General features: G+C 47.4%; 1 protein-coding gene across 2 annotated transcripts in view; it reads left to right on the top strand.

Annotated features, from left to right (window-relative positions):
• CLPTM1 (CLPTM1 regulator of GABA type A receptor forward trafficking) overlaps positions 1-20,640 on the top strand; it is a 115,729-nt gene that overhangs the window by 63,986 nt on the left and 31,103 nt on the right. For both annotated transcript variants that reach the window (XM_063937600.1, XM_063937599.1), the window contains exons 3-4: positions 6,034-6,157; positions 6,261-6,419. In XM_063937600.1, the coding sequence (XP_063793670.1) occupies positions 6,034-6,157; positions 6,261-6,419 (283 nt within the window). The remainder of the gene's footprint in view (positions 1-6,033; positions 6,158-6,260; positions 6,420-20,640) is intronic.

Raw genomic sequence — 20,640 nt, 5'->3', positions numbered from 1 at the left:
GAATTCTCTCCGCATAAATAAGCTTAGAGCAAATTTATAATGCTCTAAACTTAGCTAGACCTCTGCTTCAAGGTCAGCCGGTATTGATCCAGTGGGATAACATCACGGCAGTCGCCCACGTAAACAGAAGGGCGGCACAAGAAGCAGGAGGGCAGTGAAAACTGCAAGGATTTTTCGCTAGGCGGAAAATCATGTGATAGCACTGTCAGCAGTGTTCTTTCCGGGAGTGGACGACTGGGAAGCAGACTTCCTCAGCAGGCATGACCTCCACCCGGGAGAGTGGAAACTTCATAGGGAAGTTTTTCAACATGATTGTGGACCGTTGGCAAAGACCAAAGGTGGACATGATGGCGTCCCGCCCGAACAAAAACGGGACAGGTATTCCGCCAGGTCATGAGACCTTCAGGCGATAGCTGCGGATGTTCTGGTAACACCGTGGGTGTACCAGTCTGTGTATGTGTTCCCTCCTCTGTTTCTCATAACCAGGGTATTGAGAATTATAAGACATAGAGGAGTATGAACTATACTAGTGGCTCCGGATTGGCCAAGAGGGACTTGGTACCCGGAACTTCAAGAAATGCTCACAGAGGACTAAGGGCCTGGGGAGCTAAGAAGGGACTTGATTCAGCAAGTACCATGTCTATTCCAAGACTTACCGCGGCTGCGTTTGACGGCACGGCGGTTGAATGCCGGATCCTGAGGGGAAAAGGCATTCCATAAGAGGTCATACCTACCCTGGTCAAAGCCAGGAAGGAGGTGACCGCACAACGTCATCACCACATGTGGTGAAAATATGTTGCGTGGGTGAGGCCAGGAAGGCTCCACGACGGAAATTCAACTAGGTCGATTTCTACACTTCCTGAAAACAGGAGTGTTTTGGACCTCAAATTGGGGTTCATTAACATTTAAATTTCGGCCCTGTAGATTTTCTTCCAGAAAGAATTGACTTCAGTTCCTGAAGTCCAGATTGTAAAGGATGTATTGCATATACAGCTTTTTTGTGCCCCTAGGGGCACCGTGAGATCTCAACATAGTGTTGGGATTTCTTAAAATCATAGTGGTTTGAACCGCTCAAATCTGTGGATTTGAAATATCTCACATGGAAAGTGACCATGCTGTTGACAAATATCTCACATGGGAAGTGACCATGTTGTTAGCCCTGGCCTCGGCCAGGCGATTGTCAGAATGGGCGGCTTTGTCTTACAAAAGCCCATATTAAAATTTTCCATTTGAACAGGACAGAACTGGGACTCGTCTCCAGTTTCTTCATGAAGGGGTGTCAGCGTTTTCACCTGAAACAACCTCTTGTGGTGCCTGCGGCTACTAGGGACTTGGAGGACTCCAAGTTACTAGACGTGGTCAGGGCCCTAAAAATATATATATATATATATATATATATATATATATAGTTAGGACGGCTGGAGTCAGAAAGTCTGACTTGCTGTTTATACTGTATACACCCAACAAGCTGGGTGCTCATGCTTCTAAGCAGTCTATTGCACGCTGGATTTGTAGTACAATTCAGCTTGCACATTCTGTGGCAGGCCTGCCACAGACGAAATATGTAGATGCCCATTCCACAAGGAAGGTGGGCTCATCCTGGGCGGCTGCCCGAGGAGTCTCGGCATTACAACTTTGCCGAGCAGCTACGTGGTCAGGGGAGAACACGTTTGTAAAATTTTACAAATTTTGATACTCTGGCTAAGGAGGACCTGGAGTTCTCTCATTCGGTGCTGCAGAGTCATCCGCACTCTCCCGCCCGTTTGGGAGCTTTGGTATAATCCCCATGGTCCTGACGGAGTCCCCAGCATCCACTAGGACGTTAGAGAAAATAAGAATTTACTTACCGATAATTCTATTTCTCGTAGTCCGTAGTGGATGCTGGGCGCCCATCCCAAGTGCGGATTGTCTGCAATGCTTGTACATAGTTATTGTTACAAAAATCGGGTTATTACTATTGTTGTGAGCCATCTTTTCGGAGGCTACTTCGTTTTGTTATCATACTGTTAACTGGGTTCAGATCACAAGTTGTACGGTGTGATTGGTGTGGCTGGTATGAGTCTTACCCGGGATTCAAGATCCTTCCTTATTGTGTACGCTCGTCCGGGCACAGTACCTAACTGAGGCTTGGAGGAGGGTCATAGGGGGAGGAGCCAGTACACACCATGTGACCTAAAAAGCTTTTTAGATGTGCCCTGTCTCCTGCGGAGCCCGCTATTCCCCATGGTCCTGACGGAGTCCCCAGCATCCACTACGGACTACGAGAAATAGAATTATCGGTAAGTAAATTCTTATTTTCAGTCATCATCCGAAAAAACCCTAATTACACTACAAACGTAATGTTTCACTTGCATATAAGCGAAAGAAAAATTACCAAAAAGTTGGAAATTTCTCGGAAGCCTGTGAGTATTGGAGTGGACGTCTAGTATCTGTTTCAATAAATGATCCCACATTCGCTAAACCTTCCCTCTGTAAAAGTGTGAAGAAGTGTCCCTCCCGACCACACAAAGTCCGGATTGTGTAAAAATGGCATGAATAATGTATTTTTATGTCTAAGTATATGCCACAATTTTCGGACAGACCATAGCAAAGGATTATTCTTCAGATCTTCAGAAACCTCAGCATCATGATGATGTAAAAAAACTAGTTAAATTACAGTTTTCCAAAAATCCACATTTAATAGAGGTATTTGCATATATGTCCGTACCATGTAACCAGTCACGTAGAAATCGGAGGTTCGCAGTATAATTTATTAGATTGAATATGAGGGAAATTGATTCCTCCGTTAACTTTAGTTTGCTGCAGCTTTAACAAGTTAATACGTGGGAACTTAGATTTCCAAATAAACTTGCTGAAGGTTTTGTTTAAAGCTAATAAGTCTGCCTGTTTGAACATAAGTGGCAGAGCTTGCAGCAAATATAACCATCTAGGGAATGTCACCATTATTATGAGGCTAGCCCTACTCACATAAGACAGTAGAAGATAGCTCCATTTTTCCAGCTCCCTAGTAATTTCCATCAACAATTTTGTGATGTTAAGGTGATAAAGCTCCAAAATCTTTTTAGGCAGTCGAATACCCAGGTAAGTAATTGCACCCTTCGCCCATTTTAATGGCAACCGTCTCGCCCATCTCAGGATAATCAGTTGCGAGTGAGGTAACAATCCCTCCGATTTAGCCATGTTAAGTGTAACCGGAGATATCGCCATATTCATCAAGTTTAGCCAATATACTTTGCAGAGCCTCTTTTGGTTGGCAATATAGAGTAATACGTCTCTGCAAAGGCAGAAATTTTCAATTCAGTCGTACTTTCTTTTATTCCTGCAAAATCCTGAAGAGGTGATGAATACTAAATTACCGTATATACTCGAGTATAAGCCGACTTTTTCAGCACTTTTTTTGTGCTGAAAAAGCCCCTTCGGCTTATACCCGAGTCAGTGGAAGGAGGGACACGGAGGGCACAGCGCGCGGCTCTCCTGTGTCCCTCCTGCGTCTCCGGCGGCGTGTGTGTTAAATGAACTGCCCGTTCGTGAGCTCTGATTGGCTCACGAACCGGCACTTCATTTAACACATACACGCCGCCGGAGACGGAGACGCAGGAGGGACACAGGACAGCTGCGCGCTGTGCCCTCCGTGTCCCTCCTTCAGAAGACAACGCGGGAGCGATGGAGGGTAAGTACCCTTCCTGGCACTGTGGGGCATATCTGGCAGCATGAGGGCACATCTGGCACTGTGGGTCATATCTGGCAGCATGAGGGCACATCTGGCACTGTGGGGCATATCTTGCAGCATGAGGGCACATCTGGCACTGTGGGGCTTATCTGGCAGCATGAGGGCACATCTGGCACTGTGGGGCATATCTGTCATATCTGGCAGCATGAGGGCACATCTGGCACTGTGGGGCATATCTGGCAGCATGAGGGCACATCTGGCACTGTGGGGCATATCTGGCAGCATGAGGGCACATCTGGCACTGTGGGGCTTATCTGGCCGCATGAGGGCACATCTGGCACTGTGGGGCATATCTGGCCGCATGAGGGCACATCTGGCACTGTGGGGCATATCTGTCATATATGGCAGCATGAGGGCACATCTGGCACTGTGGGTCATATCTGGCAGCATGAGGGCACATCTGGCACTGTGGGGCATATCTGGCAGCATGAGGGCACATCTGGCACCGTGGGGCATATCTGGCAGCATGAGGGCACATCTGGACTGTGGAGCATATCTGGCAGCATGAGGGCATATCTGGCACTGTGGGGCATATCTGGCAGTATGAGGGCTGTGTACGGCTAGAGCTGCATTTCCCACCCTAGGCTAATACTCGAGTCAATGAGTTTTCCCAGGTTTTTGTGGTAAAATTAGGTGCCTCGGCTCATATTCGGGTCGACTTATACTCGAGTATATACGGTAAATAACAGAGGACACACTTGACGAGTGCCCCTGTGCATAGTTATGGGCTCACTCCTAACCCCATTTACCAGAAGTCTCGTAGACTGTGCAGTGAAAAAATATCTTAAGTTTACAAACCTGGGAATCTTTTAAAATGTGTTAGTTAGTAATGAATACACCAGTGCACCTCTGGGTGACCTGGAAAACGTGAAATGTTGGGGGTCCTTGAGGGCCAAGTTTGGGAACCACTGTAACACAGCAACCAGTGGTGCTAATGGAGGAGCCCTAACCAGACCACTGTAGAGTAGGTGGATATTTGGACACCATACCGGTTTAAATTGTGACAACCCCTTTAGTCAGAGGATCCTAAAGATATGCTTCAGAAATACATTTATCTAAGTTTTTAAAATGTTAATTTCAAACATTTCTGCTTTTAGCGGTCAGTCTTCACAAACGGCAAGTTTAATTGCTCTAGCCCAGTGGTTCTCAAACTCTGTCCTCAGGACCCCACATGGTTCACGTTTTCCATGTCGCCCAGCAGGTGCACTGTGTATGACCAACTGCCACATTTTAAAAATCTACAGGTGACCTGCAAAACATGAACCGTGTGGAGTCCCGAGGACCAAGTTTGAGAACCTGTGCTCTAGCTACAACTGGTTCTCCCCTTATCTGAAACAGTTGGTCCCTTGTGATCCGATTACCCTGTATATCTGTCATTCATTCCAATCTGTAATCTCATAAGAGCTGGGTCTATTGCATTAACTTGCAGAGATCCCCTTTGTTCCATCTGATCTATTAAAATGGATTTACACTTCGTCCTATTTAATGATATGAATTGTGTAGTTGAATATACCCATTACTGCCAAATACAGATCCGCAATATAAGTGAGAATCCAGTTGATTTACTTTGACATTTTCAGTACCAAAATATAACTCCCTTTTGTCTACTCTGTCCATCGCTACAGATCATTGTGGTGACCATCTACAGTATAGCATGTACAGTAGCTGGGTATGGAGGCCGTCATACTAGATAAAACTTCTTTGTAGACAGCAGTATGATCACAGGAGATGTCGTCCAGCTGTGAAGTCCTCACTGGCAGTAATGAGGAGATTGCGCCGTGTAAACGGTTACTTGATTATTTTTCTTTGCTCAGTATTGGACCCATAGTGGAGATTTTGCATTACCATGTATGGCAATACTATTGCATAGGGGGGATATACAATTAGCCACAGTAATCCCCCCCCCCCCCCCCCCCCTCACCTGCCTGAAATGTAAAAATACCTGGAAACCAGCCCTATCAGCCCAGGTTTTTTTCGAAAACACATATGTAGGTCTGGGAGCTTATCTCAGATCCTGTTTTTTTGCGCAAAAAAAGGGTTATAATTGAATGGCTCAATGCGAAACATCAGTCAAAAATTGCATACAAATTTTGCAGGTACAGTGAATACCCCCCCAAAGTTTTATTTATTTTTGTTGGTAGGTGTAAATGAGTTTGGTGCTAGTTGGATTTAAGTGATAAAGTTTTTGTATTGAGCTGTATTTATCTTTGCATACTGTCCATATGTCCAGTTTAGAGTGACTGCTTTTTGTTCCGCTATGGCAGTAAACTGTAATGACCATTTGCGCTTTGTGTCTCATATAGGATCTTTATAATATGGGCCATCAGCAGCTGGTTTCGCAGGGGATCTGCTCCCCAGGACCAAACCACATCTCCCGGGGCTCCCCGTCCCCCCAGCCGCAATCTCTTTCCTAAGGACACTTTAATGGTACCCATACATTTTGTTTGGTCTACTGTCAACGTGTGATCTGTCACTGTTACTTCTAGCAAGGTGTGATGTATGATGACCTGTGTTCTGTCTTGTTTTATAGGACCTCCATGTGTTCCTCTCAGAGAATGAACATTTCACAGAGTTCAACTCCACCACAGCCCTCTTCTGGGAGCAGCGGGATTTGGTGTACGGGGACTGGAGCAGCGGGGATAATGGTGATGGCTGCTACGAGCAGTACTCTGAAATCAATGTACCAGAGGTATGTACTGTCTGTGAGATGGGAAGCCTACTGCCCCTTTCCCGATGGTTAATGAACTCTATTGCTAACAAACCAACCTGTTCAATATGATTTTTGTGCTTGGGATTCCTTTTGTTTACGGTATAGTAACCGTATTCACCAGTAGGATGATCAGCTGCTGCACCCACAATTTGAAGCTCAGTGCCTGAATATACTAAAATATCCACCAGTACTGCGAACACCTACCTCACAAATGTTTCTCTTGTGTCATTAATTCTGGAAGATTTCTCAGCACACAAAATATTTTAAATACAATCGTATAAGCAGTGGTGGGTTTATTTATCGCATGCTCTGAGCCAGTGGTTCCCAAGGTGGGTGCCACAGGGCACTTGCAGGGATGCCACAGCTTGATGGTCCTGAACCAAATGAAGTTTATGGTCCATGTGATAGGCAATACCTGTGCAAGTGGCTGCCAGTCATATAATATTTGGACAAACAGAAGCCCAGCCCTGTCCACCACCACAGAACTGGATGACAGGTAGACACAATTTAATTTAATATTCTTTTCTGCATTTCTCAGTAAAGACTTTTTGTCTAGGGTAACGAGAAAAAAGCAGGTACTTTAGAGCAGGCCTGGCCAGCATGTGGCTCTCCAGCTGCTGTGAAACTTCACATCCAAGCATGCCCTGCCACAGCTTTAGCATTCCCTAATAGCATAACTGTGGCTGGGCATGCTGGGATTTGTAGGTTCACAACAGCTGGAGACAGTGTCGGACTGAGGCATAAAGGGCCCACCAGGGGAATGCAGTGGTAGGGGCCCATGTTTAGAGGTGTGGCCCGTCTCCTGAATGGGTGTGGCCAGCCGCCACATTGGTTTACCTTGAGAGTGTGCATGGGCTGGGCCCCTTGATAAATATACAGTAAATACTGCTCATGCATGATAATGTTTCAGAGTAATACACCATAGTTCTGTGCAGTATAAGGTAACATGTATAATGTACAATTCAAGTGCACAGTCTGGAACCTGATCCATAGTGGAGGGGAAGGGACCCCCAGACAGTGGGGCCCACCGGTGGTTTCCCCTGTACCCCTGTGGGCCAGTCCAACGTGGCTGGAGAGCTACAAGTTGGCCAGGCGTGCTCTAGGGCATCATGATTCAATAAAGTTTGGCAACTGCTGCTTCTCTGGGCTGTGCTGTAGCTATTATCTGCCATCCTCAGCCAGCTCCATCTTAACATGGTCTAGAGGTAGTGGGACACTGCCTTGCACCCACCCAGTTCCTTATCAGTGGCTGATTAAAAAATAATAGTAAACTTTACTAAAAAACAAAAACAAACATCTGATATGTTGCTATGGTTACAGCTACATAGACCTACCTACTAGTTTTTGCTAATGTCTTCGTTACCGCATCACACAGATGCAAATGAAACGACTTGAGGGCAGCCATGCTAAATTCTGTGTTTTATCTAAATTGTCCGTCAGTTACAAGTTTCAAGCCACTAGGGGGCTCCAGCACCCATCACTTGTGTAACCTGCTGTTCTGTGGTTGAGAGAATTACTTGCATTGGATTGCATTTTGTTTTTTCTTTATGAAGTCCAAATAAATAGGTATTCAGTGATGATTGAAACTAGTACTCGCTCCTTTCATAGATGCAGTAAATAGCCCTCAAAGCTGGGAGGTAGGCAGAGTGTCATGTTGCTGCAGACTGGATCAGCGAGCCCAGCTTTATTCTGATGTATACTTCCTTCAGTAACCAGGGAACACGGCCCTGGCAGTCAGCACTTGCTAAACAATAAGACTTTTAGATTGTAAGCTCGCAAGAGCAGGGACTACTTTCCTCATGTGCCCTTCCTTTTCTGACTTGCACTGTCTTATACTCCATACTCCCTTTGATGGCACCTAAACCCTGGTTTTCTATACAGATCCTATATTGTCTTGAACTATAAGTGCTGTTTTCTAGTTTGCTCATTTGATTATGTACTGTGTAATGGGCGCTGCGGATCCCTTGTGGCGCCATATAAATAAAGGATGGTAATAATAAAGCTCAGACGAAAGATTCATGCTGCAAGTATTGCAGCCTCTGGCCTTGCAGGTCCTTCTTAGAGGCCAGGCTGAGTTTATACAGCTTCAGAAGCAGAATGCTTTTGGCATTGTGCTCTTACATAGTTACGGAACAATATACCCGACATCTGTCTCTGTAGTAACAAAGCAGATTTTCTGTGGTGAAATGAGACATTTGTCATCCAAGCTCTGTCCTCTCCACTTGTACATAATCCCTGTACTTAACTGCGGTTTCTTTTGGCTTCTTCTCAAAGCACTTGGCAATCTTGTTCATGTGTTTACATTTCTTGTGTTACACTGAGCCAGTAATAGCGTAACATTGTGCAATAACTTTAGTATACTTATATCCTTTGTGTTCTTTTCTATCTGAATGTTAATATTTCTCCTTCATCCACTAGGGGCCACTGGAGTGTAGTTACAATGGGGAAATAGTAGGCAGTAATTGGGAGCTGGCACTTTAAAATTATCACACTGTGGCTAGCTCCTCCCCTACTATCTCCCCTCCAAGCCAGTCTTAGTTAGTGCCCGATGTGAGCTGGTTCACTTGGGTTTAGCTGAAGAAATTTTTCTTTTTTCTTTATTATTTTATTTTTCTTTCTTAGGGGCCCTATACACTAGCCGATCCGCCGCCGAGCTGCCCGACGGCGGATACAGCCGACGAGCGACCCGGCGGCGGGGGGGCAGTGACGGGGGGAGTGAAGTTTCTTCACTCCCCCCGTCACGCGGCTGCATTGAAGTGCAGGCAAATATGGACGAGATCGTCCATATTGGCCTGCATGCACAGCCGACGGGAGACCAGCGATGAACGAGCGCGGGGACGCGCATCGTTCATCGCTGGAGCCTCCACACTGAAAGATATGAACGAGTTCTCGTTCATTTATGAACGAGATCGTTCATATCTTTCCAAAAATCGGCCAGTGTGTAGGGCCTATTACACTCACAGACTGGCAGCTCTGCCACTGCCAGTCTGCACCGTGGGAGCTGCCGGCGGGGTCCCATCGCAGCTGCGTGCGGCTCGGGATGGGCCCCGGCTGAGGGAGACACTGAGCTCTCCTGAGTTGGCCGGACACCGCTGCGTGCGGCGCGTGTCGGGGCCACTCCATCCAGCAGAAGATTACGGCAGCACGGCAGCGGTGAGTATCAGCGGCCGGACACCGCTGCGTGCGGCGCGTGTCGGGGCCGCTCCACCAGCAGAAGACAAAAGGGGCCGGACACCGCTGCGTGCGGCGCGTGTCGGGGCCGATCGGTCTACATCACAGCGGTGAGTACAATCTACCCCCCTCCAGACTGATGTGATTTTACATTAATATGTGCAGAGTGAGACTCTTTAGATGTGCTGTCTTTACTGCTTTGTGTCTCCAGCCTAACCTCCTAACCCCCTTATAAGGCTGCAGTGCATCAGAAGAGGAGAGGGCGCACTTAATATTTGGCGCCATTATGAGGGGGACGGAGCTTCAGCCCGCTCTGTAAGCGGGCTCAGCGCTCTTCAATCCCCGGCTGCAGCAGACAGGCAGCCGGGTGATACATTTACACTACCCGGCCGCAGCATACAAGCTTACAGGCAGCCGGGTAATACATAGCGGGTTTTTAAAATTAAAAGTGGCGCCGGAACAGGGGGGCGGAGCTAACTCCCGCTCCGTCCGGCGGGCTCAGACTCTCCGCTCCCCGGCCGCAGCATACAGGCGGCCGGGGGGTTACAGTTACACACCGCTCCCCGGCCGCAGCATACAGGCGGCCGGGGGTTACATTTACCCGCTCCCCGGCCGCAGCAAGGCGGCCGGGGGATACATTGGCAGCAGATTTAAATTGGGCGCCGAAGCGGGGGGGGGGGGGGGGGGTGCGGAGCTAACTCCCGCTCTGTACGGCGGGCTCTCTCCGCTCCCCGCCCCGCTGCAGCACGCCGCTCCGCAGTCTCCCGCTGAAGGCTCATTCCTCTCCTGGCTGTGCAGGGAGGATTTATTTGCATGTAGAAGGAGGGGGGAGTAAAGGCTTATAACCCGCTTTACTCAGCGGGCTCCCAAGCTCAGTGTCTCTAGGCAACAGACCCTGTATCTGGGTTTTTTTAGCTTTTCCATGCTTCGTGCTGCTAAAATATAGTTACATTCCTCCCTGCAGTAGAGTCCTCTGCCCGGCATTTCATACATGTAGATCAGGGAACCTGCTCTATTACAGGAGCTGGGGCTCAGCTCATTAATAATTAAAAATCTACTGTGCAGTATTTCTTTACATACAAATCCACAGTATTTATCTACCCTATTAGGTTCACATAGACAGTGTTTATCTACCCGGTTGGGTCCACTGTGGGGTGTGTGTGTGTGTGGGTGTGTGTGTGTATATATATATATATATATCTATATATATATATATATATATATATATATATATATATATATATATATATATATATATATATATATATATATATATATATCTATATCCTGCAAAGAAGACTGCGGCACTCAAGTATACTTGTACACATCTGGACAAAGGGGTTGGAGTCCCCGAAACGTCGATGGAATGTTTCTGACAATTTAAATACACTTGACTTTTTCTAAAGACCTTGAGTGCCGCAGTCTTCTTTGCAGGATATTGAAACTTTCACTGAAGGCACCAGGGCATAGTTTGGACTTCCGAACAGAGTGCCGGGCTGATTTTGCTGATTATATATATATATATATATATATATATATATAGTTATGTTTGTATATATATATATTTAAGTGTGTGTGGGTATGTATATAGATACAGGTTGAGTATCCCATATCCAAATATTCCGAAATACGGAATATTCTGAAATACGGACTTTTTTGAGCGAGAGTGAGATAGTGAAACCTTTGTTTTTTGATAGCTTAATGTACACAAACTTTGTTTAATACACAAAGTTATTAATAATATAGTATTAATTGACCTTCAGGCAGTGTATATAAGGTGTATATGAAACATAAATGAATTGTGTGAATGTAGACACACTTTGTTTAATGTACAATGTTATAAAAAATATTGGCTAAAATGACCTTCAGGCTGTGTGTATAAGGTGTATATGTAACATAAATGCATTCTGTGCTTAGATTTAGGTCCCATCACTATGACATCTCATTATGGTATCTAATTATTCCAAAATACGGAAAAATCCGATATCCAAAATACCTCAGGTCCCAAGCATTTTGGATAAGGGATACTCAACCTGTATATCCATACAATACCATATATAGGGGATAAAACAAACATTTCCGCAATGTTTTCTAATAACAGAATACCCCACTTTGCCACATAACATTTTCCCCCATCTTTTCTCACAGGCTGGTCACCATTTTGAAAAGCCAGCACAACCTCCGAGAAACATCTGGTGCACCTAAATTAGCAGTACACTACATACAGGGCGGGGTGTTGCCTTCCCTTTATTATTCCTGGGTGTCACTAGTTACTAATGCTATTTGTAATTTGGGGAATGCGTGTGGCATCAGACAAATAGCGCTGTGGCTCAGTACGCTAGTAGCGGGTATCTGAACACCAGGGTTTGAATCCAAACAAAACTTTAAGGAGAGCTCCTGTAGCCTAGGGCTAAGACTCCTGTCCCACAGCGCAGCGCTACTGGTTCAGGTCTCCGCTGCTCCAGAAAGTTTATTTGAATCGTGTCGGTCACTACACATTATAGTGCAGACCTTACGTAGGGCTCGGTTTATTTAACCCACCTTTTCTCTAACGTCCTAAATGGATGCTGGGGACTCCGTAAGGACCATGGGGATTAGCGGCTCCGCAGGAGACTGGGCACAACTATAAAGAAAGCTTTTAGACTACTGGTGTGCACTGGCTCCTCCCACTAAGACCCTCCTCCAGACTTCAGTTAGATTCTTGTGCCCGGCTGAGCTGGATGCACACTAGGGGCTCTCCTGAGCACCTAGAAAGAAAGTATATTTAGGTTTTTTATTTTACAGTGAGATCTGCTGGCAACAGACTCACTGCAGCGAGGGACTAAGGGGAGAAGAAGCGAACCTACCTAACAGGTGGTAGTTTGGGCTTCTTAGGCTACTGGACACCATTAGCTCCAGAGGGATCGACCGCAGGACCCGACCTTGGTGTTCGTTCCCGGAGCCGCGCCGCCGTCCCCCTTACAGAGCCAGAAGCAACGAAGAGGTCCGGAAAATCGGCGGCAGAAGACTTCGGTCTTTACCAAGGTAGCGCACAGCACTGCAGCTGTGCGCCATTGCTCCTCATGTACACCTCACACTTCGGTCACTGATGGGTACAGGGCGCTGGGGGGGGCGCGCCCTGAGGGCAATATATAACACCTTGGCTGGCAAATATACATCATATATAGTCCTAGAGGCTATATAGATGTAAAATTACCCCTGCCAGTATTACAGAAAAAGCGGGAGAAAGTCCGCCGGAAAGGGGGCGGGGCTTCTCCCTCAGCACACTGGCGCCATTTTTCCCTCACAGTTCCGCTGGAAGGAAGCTCCCTGGCTCTCCCCTGCAGTCTGAATACTACAGAAGGATAAAAAAGAGAGGGGGGGGGCACTAAATTTAGGCGCAGTATAGATATTATATATATATATATATATATATATATATATATATATATATATATATATATATATAATATATAAAAAAGCAGCTATAGGGAAAACACTCATTGATAGTGGGATCCCAGTGTTATATAGCGCTCTGGTGTGTGCTGGCATACTCTCTCTCTGTCTCCCCAAAGTGCTTTGTGGGGTCCTGTCCTCTGTCAGAGCATTCCCTGTGTGTTTGCGGTGTGTCGGTACGGCTGTGTCGACATGTTTGATGAGGAGGCTTACGTGGAGGCGGAGCAGATGCCTGTAAATGTGATGTCACCCCCTGCGGGGTCAACACCTGAGTGGATGGTGCTGTGGAAGGAATTACGTGATAGTGTCGACTCCTTACTTAAAAGGTTTGACGACATACCAAATGTGGGACAGCCGGCTTCTCAGCCTGTGTCTGCCCAGGCGTCTCAAAAGCCATCAGGGGCTCTAAAACGCCCGCTACCTCAGATGGTTGACACAGATGTCGACACGGATACTGACTCCAGTGTCGACGACGAGGAGACTAATGTAACTTCCAGTAGGGCCACACGTTACATGATTGAGGCAATGAAAAATGTGTTGCACATTTCTGATGTTACCCCGGTACCACAAAAAAGGGTATAATGCTTGGAGAGAAAAAACTACCAGTAGCTTTTCCTCCATCTGAAGAGTTAAATGAAGTGTGCGAAGAAGCGTGGGCTTTCCCTGATAAGAAGCTAGTAATTTCTAAGAGGTTACTAATGGCGTACCCTTTCTTGCCAGTGGATAGGTCACGCTGGGAAACATCCCCTAGGGTGGATAAAGCGCTCACACGCTTGTCAAAGAAGGTAGCACTTACCGTCTCCGGATACGGCCGCCCTGAAGGAATCTGCTGATAGAAAGCAGGAGGCTATCCTGAAATCTATATATACACACACAGGTGTTATATTGAGACCGGCTATAGCTTTAGCCTGGATGTGCAGTGCTGCTGCTGCGTGGTCAGATTCCCTGTCAGAAAATATAGATACCCTAGACAGGGACACTATTTTGCTAAACGTAGAGCATATAAAAGACGCACTTTTATAAATGAGGGATGCACAGAGGGATATTTGCCGGCTGGCATCCAAAATTAGTGCAATGTCCATTTCTGCCAGGAGAGAGAGGGTTATGGAGTCGGCAGTGGACAGGTGATGCAGATTCCAAACGACACATGGAAGTTCTGCCTTATAAGGGTGAGGAATTGTTCGGGGATGGTCTCTCGGACCTCGTTTCCACAGCAACAGCTGGGAAGTCTACATTTTTACCCCATGTTCCCTCACAACCAAAGAAAGCACCGTATTATCAGGTACAGTCCTTTCGGCCCAATAGGGGCAAGCGGGTTAAAGGCATGTCCCTTCTGCCCAGAGGCAGAGGTAGAGGGAAAAAGCTGCAGCATACAGCCAGTTCCCAGGAGCAAAAGTCCTCCCCCGCTTCCTCTAAGTCCACAGCATGATGCTGGGGCTTCACAGGCGGAGCCAGGTACGGTGGGGGCCCGTCTCAAAAATTTCATCAATCAGTGGGCTCGCTCACGGGTGGATCCCTGGATCCTTCAAGTAGTATCTCAGGGGTACAAACTGGAATTCGAGACATCTCCCCCCCACCGTTTCCTCAAATCTGCCTTGCCAACCACTCCCTCAGGCAGGGTGGCAGTGTTACAGGCAATTCACAAGCTGTATTCACAACAAGTGATAGTAAAGGTACCCCTACTTCAACAAGGAAGGGGTTACTATTCCACAATGTTTGTGGTACCGAAACCGGACGGTTCGGTGAGACCCATTTTAAATTTGAAATCCTTGAACACATATATAAAAAAATTCAAGTTCAAGATGGAATCGCTCAGGGCGGTTATTGCAAGCCTGGACGAGGGGGATTACATGGTATCGCTGGACATCAAGGATGCTTACCTACATGTCCCCATTTACCATCCTCACCAGGAGTACCTCAGGTTTGTGGTACAAGATTGTCATTACCAATTCCAGACGTTGCCGTTCGGTCTCTCCACGGCTCCGAGGGTATTTACCAAGGTAATGGCGGAAATGATGATACTCCTTCGAAAGAAGGGAGTTTTAATTATCCCATACTTGGACGATCTCCTGATAAAGGCGAGGTCCAGAGAGCAGTTGTTGGTAGGGGTAGCACTATCTCGGGATGTGCTACAACAGCACGGCTGGATTCTAAACATTCCAAAGTCACAGCTGGTCCCTACGACACGCCTGCTGTTCCTAGGGATGGTTCTGGACACAGAACAGAGAAAAGTGTTTCTCCCGGAGGAAAAGGCCAAGGAGCTGTCATCTCTAGTCAGAGGCCTCCTAAAACCAAAACAGGTGTCGGTGCATCACTGCACGCGGATCCTGGGAAAAATGGTAGCTTCCTACGAAGCGATTCCATTCGGCAGGTTTCATGCAAGAACCTTTCAGTGGGACCTGTTGGACAAGTGGTCTGGATCGCATCTTCAGATGCATCGTCTGATAACCCTGTCTCCGAGGACAAGGGTGTCTCTGCTGTGGTGGCTGCAGAGTGCTCATCTTCAAGAGGGCCGCAGATTCGGCATACAGGACTTGGTCCTGGTGACCACGGATGCCAGCCTTCGAGGCTGGGGAGCAGTCACACAGGGAAGAAACTTCCAAGGACTATGGTCAAGTCAGGAGACTTCCCTGCACATAAATATTCTGGAACTGAGGGCCATTTACAATGCCCTAAGTCAGGCAAAACCCCTGCTTCAAAACCAGCCGGTACTGATCCAGTCAGACAACATCACGGCGGTCGCCCATGTAAATCGACAGGGCGGCACGAGAAGCAGGACGGCGATGGCAGAAGCCACAAGGATTCTCCGATGGGCGGAAAATCACGTGTTAGCACTGTCAGCAGTGTTCATTCCGGGAGTGGACAACTGGGAAGCAGACTTCCTCAGCAGGCACGACCTCCACCCGGGAGAGTGGGGACTTCATCCAGAAGTCTTTCAAATGATTGTAAACCAGTGGGAAAAACCACAGGTGGACATGATGGCGTCCCGCCTAAACAAAAAGCTAGAAAAATGTTGCGCCAGGTCGAGAGACCCGCAGGCGATAGCTGTGGACGCTCTGGTAACACCGTGGGTGTACCGATCGGTTTATGTGTTCCCTCCTCTTCCTCTCATACCAAAGGTACTGAGGATAATAAGGAGAAGAGGAGTAAGAACTATACTCATTGTTCCGGATTGGCCAAGAAGAGCTTGGTATCCGGAACTTCAAGAAATAATGTCAGAGGACCCATGGCCTCTACTGCTCAGACAAGACCTGCTGCAGCAGGGTCCCTGTCTGTTCCAAGACTTACCGCGGCTGCGCTTGACGGCATGGCGGTTGAACACCGGATCCTGAAGGAAAAGGGCATTCCGGAGGAAGTCATTCCTACGCTGATTAAAGCTAGGAAAGAAGTAACCGCAAACCATTATCACCGCATATGGCGAAAATATGTTGAGTGGTGTGAGGCCAGGAAGGCCCCAACGGAAGAATTTCAGCTGGGCCGGTTCCTGCACTTCCTACAGTCAGGGGTGACTATGGGCCTTAAATTGGGTTCCATTAAGGTCCAGATTTCGGCTCTATCGATTTTCTTCCAGAGAGAATTGGCTTCACTACCTGAAGTTCAGACTTTTGTTAAGGGAGTGCTGCATATTCAGCCCCCTTTTGTGCCTCCAGTGGCACCTTGGAATCTCAACGTGGTGTTGGATTTCCTAAAGTCACATTGGTTTGAGCCACTGAAAACCGTGGATTTGAAATATCTCACGTGGAAAGTGGTCATGTTGTTGGCCTTGGCTTCGGCCAGGCGTGTTTCAGAATTGGCGGCTTTGTCATGTAAAAGCCCTTATCTGATTTTCCATATGGATAGGGCAGAATTGAGGACTCGTCCCCAGTTTCTCCCCAAAGTGGTATCAGCTTTTCATCTGAACCAACCTATTGTGGTGCCTGCGGCTACAAATGACTTGGAGGCTTCCAAGTTGTTGGATGTAGTCAGGGCCCTAAAAATTTATGTTTCCAGGACAGCTGGAGTCAGAAAGACTGACTCGCTCTTTATCCTGTATGCGCCCAACAAGTTGGGTGCACCTGCTTCTAAGCAGACTATTGCTCGCTGGATCTGTAGTACGATTCAGCTTGCACATTTTGCGGCTGGACTGCCGCATCCTAAATCAGTAAAAGCCCATTCCACAAGGAAAGTGGGCTCTTCTTGGGCGGCTGCCCGAGGGGTCTCGGCTCTTCAACTTTGCCGAGCTGCAACTTGGTCAGGGGCAAACACGTTTGCAAAATTCTACAAATTTGATACCCTGGCTGAGGAAGACCTTGAGTTCTCTCATTCGGTGCTGCAGAGTCATCCGCACTCTCCCGCCCGTTTGGGAGCTTTGGTATAATACCCATGGTCCTTACGGAGTCCCCAGCATCCACTTAGGACGTTAGAGAAAATAAGAATTTACTCACCGGTAATTCTATTTCTCATAGTCCGTAGTGGATGCTGGGCGCCCATCCCAAGTGCGGATTGTCTGCAATACTTGTATATAGTTATTGCTTAACAAAAGGGTTATTGTTGAGCTATCTGTTGAGAGGCTCAGTTGTTATCATGCTGTTAACTGGGTATTGTATCACGAGTTATACGGTGTGATTGGTGTGGCTGGTATGAGTCTTACCCGGGATTCAAAATCCTTCCTAATTGTGTCAGCTCTTCCGGGCACAGTATCCTAACTGAAGTCTGGAGGAGGGTCTTAGTGGGAGGAGCCAGTGCACACCAGTAGTCTAAAAGCTTTCTTTATAGTTGTGCCCAGTCTCCTGCGGAGCCGCTAATCCCCATGGTCCTTACGGAGTCCCCAGCATCCACTACGGACTATGAAAAATAGAATTACCGGTGAGTAAATTCTTATTTTCTCCTTTCGTTTGTCTCAGCTGGGATAGTCAAAGAATTCCCTCTTAGGTGTGAAGTATGCGGTGGAGCCATCTGCTTAGCCCTCCACGCACCGGCAGAACACTCCTGTTTGAACAGCTCAGATTATGCAGGTAATGTCACTGTTAACCAGAGACCTGATACGTCATTTCACCTTTCCAGGTTTCTAAAGGAACCTTGCTAACATTCCATACATTACTGATGATGTCTGTTTTCTGTGGATCTGAACCAGTGTCTCAGAATATCCAGATGCATTATACAGCAGTTCATCTGATACTGCAGGTAAAGGAGGCGGACACGTCAAGTCCATCAGGGTTCCACGCCAATGACGAAATGACAGCGACTGGTCCAGTTTCGGATGAGCTGGGCAGGCTCCGGTAGGCGGCCGACAGACACCCGAATACACAATATCAGGTATCAAACAATGTTTGTTTTCCTATCCTTTCCCTGCAGACGGCAGGAGATGGTATCAGAACCTCTCTAGGGTATACCCCTCGATGTATCGCCGGTCCATCAAGCTGCCGTTTTCCTGAGGCAACCTTGCTCAGAGATCCATCGACATATACGGCAGCGCGGTTCTACCGTGTCCGGGGCAGGTAGGTTGTGGAACAATTGTCTTCTAGGTTACATGATGTTTCGCATCAGGATCAATTGATACTTTGGTACAGGTCAGAATCACGATTCTGCTTTATGTTCTTTGGAGTTCTCAACGTCTGCAGACTCGGACCCTGCATCTTCGCTTGGGCTGTCTTAACTCGACGACCTCTGGGGCTGCGACAGTGACAGGTGAACATGAAATCCTACTGGGCAGATGGTTCTGGGGAAGGAACTTTCTGCAGGATTTCTTGAACCATTGGAGGTAAGTCCACTTTGCTTTCTCCTACTACTGCCCCAGCTCCAAGACAGACCTTTACTGGTCTTTCCTTTAGATTTTTCCGTGCCCTTTCAAGCTTTCGACTCCACACGGGCGATATCTCCGTCGCCAGGGGTTCTCAGGGTAAAAAGCTGAAGCAGAGGTTCAACATCCTCGGTCCAGTCTGATTTTATGTCATCCTATACACCCACTACACAGACTTTCCTACCACCTGGAGGGTCCCAGGGTAGGCGCAGGTCGGTGGGAGAAGTCTTGGGCGGTTACAAACTAGATTTTGGAGTACAACCGTCTCAGGAGTCCCTCGGCATGGGTCGGCCGATTTACGATGACAAGAGAGTCATACTGCAGGCTGCGCTCCATAGGCTTCTAACCGCAAAGGGTGTTGATCCCTGTTTTTCACATATCATTTGAATCAGGACAGTTCTCAGGCCTTTGTTTTCTTTTCATGTTCCGAAGCCAGTTGTCTTGGACAGGCCTATTCTGGCCTTAGAATCCTTTTAGTCTGTGATTGCTAGTTTTAACAAGAGAGGGAGTTTTACGTGTCCCTTGTCTTCAGAGATGCCTGTTTACTGATTTCCGTTGGATGGGCTTTTCTCAGATTCGCATTACAGGATTCTCATTTTCACTGTCAGTCCTTTCCTTTTGGTCTCTCTTCCGCTCCCACAGAGTTGAGGAAGATCACAGAATAACTCTTTTTCAAGGGCAGTGGGTGACGTTGGTTCCCTAATGGGACAATCTAATGCTACTATCCCACTCTGTACATTAGGTGGCTTCTGAATATCCGGAGGATCCAGGAGCTTCTGATTCGACACAGATCCAATTTATGCTCCTCGTAGACGTTTCTCAACACGGTCCGTCAGAGGATTTTTCCTTCGTCTGCACCAGGTACTCTATTCCTTCAGTCAAGCTGCGACGCAGTGAGTGGTCGCCTCCATTCCTCTCTGAGCGGGGGACAACAATCTTCTTTCCATGTCAAGCCACCAGGTCAGACTCCCGGGTGAGGGAACATTCCCCGGAGTTTTGTCCGCTGTGGGCGGAGATTTAGGATCGACCTCAGGGCGTTCTGACTGACTCTTTAACCCTTTATTACTCTCTGACGTGAGCTCTGGCGGCAGTAGCCGAGGAGGCCCTCAGGGCTCCGGGGAGTTTTCTGGTTATTCTATCCTGCCTCCTTTTCTATTTCTACCTCATGTTCAGTAACACAGGAGGAGATTATGCGTGCTAGTCCTCTCGGTGGCGCTGGTTGGGCCACGCATGACTTGAAGATACAGATACGCCTGTTGTCAGTAGAGGAGCCTTGGCTCCTACCTCGACTGGACTGTCTACTTCAACAGGCTCCTTTTTCTTTGTTCAATCTTACACTGGTTTCGTTTAACCGTGTGACTGTTCACGAGACCTCAGAAGGGAGGAGTTCCCTAGTTCGGTTAGGCCTACTGGGCCCCGATTTCAGAAGTCTGTTACCTCTTCTCGCTTTTGCCACTTTTGGAAAACTTTATGGGACATGAGGATAAAAGGGGTTTTCCCCTTCTTTCAGTTACCATTCATCTTTGGTTTCTCTGGGAGGTTTTGCTCCGCTGCGCTTCAAACCACACTGACCGGAATTTTAGGTCTCTGTCTTTTTCGGTTTTCTTCCAAAAGAGATTAGCCTAGCGGCCGTAAGTTCGGCCTGTTTTTCAGGGAGTACTCTATTGGCAACTCCCCTGGCTGAGCTTCGACCTCAGCGGTCGTTTCTTCCAGAGGGGATGTCCATTTTTCATATAAATCTGACACTAGTATTTTTCGGTCCTCTTTGAATGTTGTCAGGGCTCGCCGACTCTCTCTACAGAGGTCTTAGGCTAT

The sequence above is a fragment of the Pseudophryne corroboree genome, chromosome 8 (genome assembly GCF_028390025.1).
Source record: "Pseudophryne corroboree isolate aPseCor3 chromosome 8, aPseCor3.hap2, whole genome shotgun sequence".
NCBI classification, from domain to species: domain Eukaryota; kingdom Metazoa; phylum Chordata; class Amphibia; order Anura; family Myobatrachidae; genus Pseudophryne; species Pseudophryne corroboree.
This window is presented reverse-complemented; position numbering and strand designations above follow the sequence as displayed.